This window comes from Orbicella franksi, chromosome 6, assembly GCF_964199315.1.
Source record: "Orbicella franksi chromosome 6, jaOrbFran1.1, whole genome shotgun sequence".
NCBI classification, from domain to species: Eukaryota; Metazoa; Cnidaria; class Anthozoa; order Scleractinia; family Merulinidae; genus Orbicella; species Orbicella franksi.
Genome location: NC_138150.1, coordinates 3,505,001 through 3,510,378, shown reverse-complemented (window position 1 = coordinate 3,510,378; position 5,378 = coordinate 3,505,001). Strand labels below are relative to the sequence as shown.

Sequence of the window (5,378 nt, the reverse complement as noted above, 5' to 3'; positions counted from 1 at the left end):
AATTCTTTAACTGAGGGGGGGGGGGTGGTACGGTGGCTCATAGGGACAAAACAATTCCACAGGGACAAAACACTTCCACAAATCACAAAACACTTCCACAAATCACAATACTCTTCCACAAATCACAATACACTTCCACAAATCACAATACACTTCCACAAATCACAAAACACTTGCTCGGATGGAAGACACTTGCTCGGAAAAAAAAAACAATCGCTGGGATAGAAAACACTTGCACGGGTGACAAAACGCTTGCACAGATCGAAAACAATTCTACTAATACAAACACTTTCACAAATCACTATACATTTCCACAAATACGAAACACCCCCACAAATCACAAAACACTTGCACAACCTGAATAACGTATCGAGCAGTTAACACGTGTAGAGTGCCTCTTGGCTTGGCTACTAAGGCTCTAAGGCCGGGATACTAAGGTCAGTTCGCACTTCGCGGGTCGAGCAAACTTCGAACTTCAACTGGAAGGTGAGTACGTGTTCTATCGTATATTTTAATGCTGTTATTCGGTCTAATTTGCTAGTATTGCTCCCTTTCTAAAGTCTACATACATACAGTATCTGTATAGTATCCGTATCTGTACAGTTTAAGTCATCACTCAACATTATCCTTGCAAAAATGCTTTAAACGGCCACAATGGTGGACAGGGAGCAATATGTAATAAACGACGGACGAAGGCTAAAACTGCGAAGGCATTTTATTAAACTAGATACGATCGGATAATCGTGGCTCTCCCACTCCTGGGCTACCGCGCCTAGCTTGGTAACCATCACTTGGCACTAGGTGCCAGACCTACACTATCCCCTTCTTGAAAAGGACCATGTCCCCAAACAAAATGTCAGCAAAAAACTACATTGAAATTTAAGGACCTTCCGACAGGTCCTAAACTCGATGACAAACTAAAAGTCTAAATGATAGTCCTGCACCTAGGCGGGTGCGCGCCTTTCTCTTTGTGACCTTCGGGGTCCGGGGTCCTCAGAGGGGGCTCCGACATCAGCATTCATCGGGAAAACGTCATCTTCCAGGATGTTTACTCCAGGACCATTGGCAACCTTTGTCGTAGAAGGAAGCGAGACTCCAGTAGGTACTGGATCACCCACAATCCAGCTTTCATCCCTGTCACAAGTCCCGTTGAAGAGTTTCAGCTGGTTGAAATGTACTTCCCTCTTCTTGACCCTGGAGTAGCTTCCAGCGGCCCCAGAGTACTTGATCCTGTAAACTACGTCATTCAACCGCTTGATAACTTTCCAAGGGCCCGTCCATGGTCTATTCAGTTTCATACACCTGCCCCTACGTGTTTGCTTGTCCAACCACAGGACACGGTCTCCCACTTGGTAAGCTTTAGCTCTTGCCCAGCGGTCGTAGTAAGCCTTCTAAGAGCGCTGCGAAACTTTCAGAGTTTCCCTAGCAGACTGGAAAGCTTGCGTCAGCCTTGACTTGAGCTGGGAAGCATAATCAGAATGATGCTGTGGAGGAGGCAGGGAGGAGTCCGGCTGATGCAAGTCACTTGGCAAGCTCCCTACCGAATTCCAAGAAACTAGGAGTAAAACCAGTACTACTGTGAACAGAAGTGTTGTAAGCCAGACATGTAGACGGGATGTGCAAATCCCAGTTCCTTTGGTCCTCCTTAACTATCTTTGCCAGCATACTATTCACTGTACGAATGCCTTGCTCCGACGCTCCATCTGACTGAGGGTGAAACGGCGTCGTTTGCGTGTTCCAGATCTCAAAGAAAGAGCATATCTCCTGGATCATTTCAGCTGTCACGTTCTTTCCCTGATCATGGTGTATTTGTTCTGGAGCTCCATGCCGAGGAATCCAACAGTCAAATACTTTCTTAGCAATGGTCTCAGACTTCTGGTCTCTAAGTGGGTACAATTCAAGCCACTTGGTGAAATGATCAACCTTGACTAAACAGTACCGGTATCCTTGAGAGCTCAGTGGGTATTCCACAGTATCCATTGTCACCTGTTCTCCTGGACGGCGAGTGACGATCGGATGCAGTGGAGCTCTTCTTGAAGGAACCGGGTTTTTCCTCTTCCGGCAAGGCAAACAGTTCCGGCACCATTCCTCTATATCCAGTGACATGGACGGCCAGAAAAACCTCTCTTTGACCCTTGCAGAAGTCTTGGCTGTTCCGAAATGACCCAGCTCGTCGTGCATCATTTGAAGGGCCCTTGATGGAAGATTTCGCGAGATAACTATTTGCTCTGAGCCAGAATCGTCACTGCAACTATGCCTGAGAATGCCATCCTTCCCCACACTCAGTTTAGGCAACTCCTTATAAAAGAACTTGATTTTGGAAAGAGTCGGGCAACTGTCCTGTTGCTTTCTGACAAAGTCGAGGGACCATGCTTCCTGTGCGTCAGCCTTTACTCCTTGGACTCTACTTAAGGCATCTGCAACTGTATTCTTACTTCCTGCAATGTGGTGAACTCTGCATTGGAATTCCCTAAACTTGTCAACCCATCTCCACAACCGTCCACTGTGTTCCTTGGTTCGGGTGAGAAGCCACTTTAAAGACTCGTGGTCAGCGAACAAGTCAAACTCACGTCCAAGCAAATATGGTCGATAGGCTTTCAGGGCCTCAATTACTGCAAGGCATTCCTTTTCCGTAGTTGAATAATTGCATTCGGCCTTGTTAAGTTTCCGCCCTCCAAAAGCCACCGGTCTTCTACCCCCACTGACGTCAGACTGCTCTAGGACAAAACCAACTGCTTTGTCAGATGCATCACAAGAAACCATGAAACGCCCCTGTCTATCTGGAAGTTTCAAAGTCAGTGAAGCACACAGAATTTCCTTAAGCTGTTTGAAAGCACTTTCACATTGAGATGTCCGTACAAATTCCAGTTTGTTCAGGAGTTCATGAAGTGGAACTGCAATGCGTGCGAAACCTTTCACAAACCGTCTCCAAAATGTACAAACACCCAGGAACCGGCGAAGTTCTGCGTCATCTTGAGGGGTCTTCCAGTCTCGGATTATATCCAACTTCTCTGGTTGTGGCCGAATACCATCTTTGTCAATACCATGACAAAGGAACTTGACAGACCTTGTGGCAAACTGGCACTTCTTTCCAGATAACTTAAACCCAAATTTCCCGATAGTTTGCAATAACCTCTCCAACACTTGAAGCATGTCCTCAATTACTGCCTGGAACGTTCCTGGTGCTCCTGCGAGACCGAACGGTAAGCGACAATACTGAAACAATCCAAAGGGTGAAACAAAACCAGTCTTGTACCTGTCCTCAGGAGCCAGCTCAATCTGATGGTAGCCAGAGACAATGTCAATTGTAGTGGAAAACTTGGCATCGGCTAGCCGCTCCAATGTTTCAGTCATGTTGGGAAGAGGATAACTGGCTACCCTTGTAGCTTCATTTAATCTCCTGTAATCGACACATATTCTCAGATTCCCCGAAGGTTTCCTCACAATGACCAGGGGACTAGCCCATTCTGAGGTGTATTTCTCAATAATCCCATCTTCCAACATAGCTTTCAAATCTGACTTGACTCCTTTTTGGTACGCAAAAGGGACTCTACGAAGCTGCTGTTTAACTGGAGTAGCACCTGCTTTCAGGTGCTACAGGGGATCTGATGCTGCACCCCTTCGGAATATTTCCCAATGTCACGTTTATCCTTTGAAAAAACATCAGCATAACACAGCAGTAAATTTTCGAGTTGTTCTTTCTGAACACCATTAAGGTCGCTGTCTGTTTTGACATACCACACAGTTGGGCAATCAGTTCCCGAAGCACGGTTCAAAGGTTCTGAACAGTCATCAATGTCAGAAAGAATCCCAACTTTCTGGTTCTTGAACAGCATCACACTCTTATCAGACAAATTAACAGCTTTCACCTAAAACCCTCCATTCTTGTCACCATCGACAACAGTTTTCGACAACAACACCCCACCAGGGGCTCTTGTGGACTCGAACAGCCCAGTTCTGCTGTCTCCATCCTTAGTCCGCATAGGAATCAGGACCTGATGTCTTGCAGGCAATTCTACTGTGCACCTGGCCACTACGGGAGAATAGTTCTCAACCAAAATATTACTGCATTTGCGATGATCAACTAGGGGTATTTTCCAATCATCTAACCACGGGGCACCACCTCGAATCCCCCAAGAACTCCTATGATGACTCTCAATGAAATCTGCTCCTAGCACAGAGTCCCCGAGGTTATCGACTACGAGAAATTTCCACTGCGTTTGAACATCCCCCAGCTCCAACAGTACTTCTGCTTCCCCACGAACTGTAATGGGCTGATGTGTAATTGAAACAGGAGAGACTTTTGAATCCTTGACTGCCAACCCGGGAGTACTTGAAGATATCAGGCTCACCTCAGCACCAGTATCAACTAGGAATACTGACTTCTCTCTCCATTCACAATCCCCTCAGCATAATAACTCTTCCTACCTGCAGCCTTAACTTTGTGTACAGTGTTAACAGTAGGAGAACGGTATGGGTAGTTGGCCCCTTTACTTGCATTTAGGGCTGGAGACGGGATCCTCGGCCAGCCCCGCTCTCGTTTAAAGTTGGACAGCTACGGGTCCAGTGACCACCGCCATTGCAGGCTCCGCAGACATCAGTAGGCTTTGGTCCAGGCCTCTGCCTACCGGTCCGTTTACCTCCTCTCGGTACTGCTGCGGACATAGGGCCTTGGGAGCTCCTGCTCTAGCTTCTGTTCCACTGCCCTACTAACAATTTCCTCAAAGTCACTGAGCTGGTTGTTAGCACTTGAAGGATTGTCAACTCCACTTGTTTCACTCACAGAAGCCACCTTTGGCACTCCACCACTCTCCTCCTCCAGTGTGGCAATCCTTTTGACAACGGTTTCAACTGGAGTACGCAGAAGATCGTCTTGCCTGATCAATATTTCCCTTTGTTCCTTCTTGAGACCGTTAACAAATTGACATAACACATCCTCAGCCTTCCTTGCCTCATAATACTGAAGAGCGCCGATTTGTTCGTTGTGTTTCCTTTTCTGTACTGCAGATCGGCTTTCTGGTAGTTCATCGACTGTAGGGGGCGCATAGGCTCTGTGGTAGGCCATTTGCAGATCAGCCAGGTACGAATGAAGTGGTTCACCGTCTTCACGGATCCTGGAATTAAAATCTCTCTTGTATTTCAACAAGGCCAGTCCTCCCTCGTATCTCTGCTTCAAGGCCTTGAACAATTCGCAAAAACTCTTCTTCACACTCCCCAACTGTTGGTGATTAAAAGCTTTTGCATCGTCTTTCAAATACACAGCCAAGTACTGGCCTGCTTTCTCGTCCGTCCACTCGTTAACTGTCACGTAGATCTCGAAGTCCCGTAGAAGTTCACGCACATCTTCTTGCCCTGAAAATTTCGCTTCAGGCAGAACT

At 46.9% G+C, this 5,378-nt stretch overlaps 1 protein-coding gene across 1 annotated transcript in view; it reads right to left on the bottom strand.

The window, feature by feature from the left end:
* Positions 1-3,376: 3,376 nt before the first annotated feature.
* Positions 3,377-5,378, bottom strand: part of LOC145490212 (uncharacterized) — a 2,906-nt gene continuing 904 nt past the window's right edge. Inside the window, exon 1 of the mRNA XM_081469331.1 lies at positions 3,377-5,378. This exon is cut by the window's right edge and continues 904 nt beyond it. Within this exon, the coding sequence (XP_081325457.1) occupies positions 4,637-5,378 (742 nt within the window). The 3' untranslated portion in view covers positions 3,377-4,636.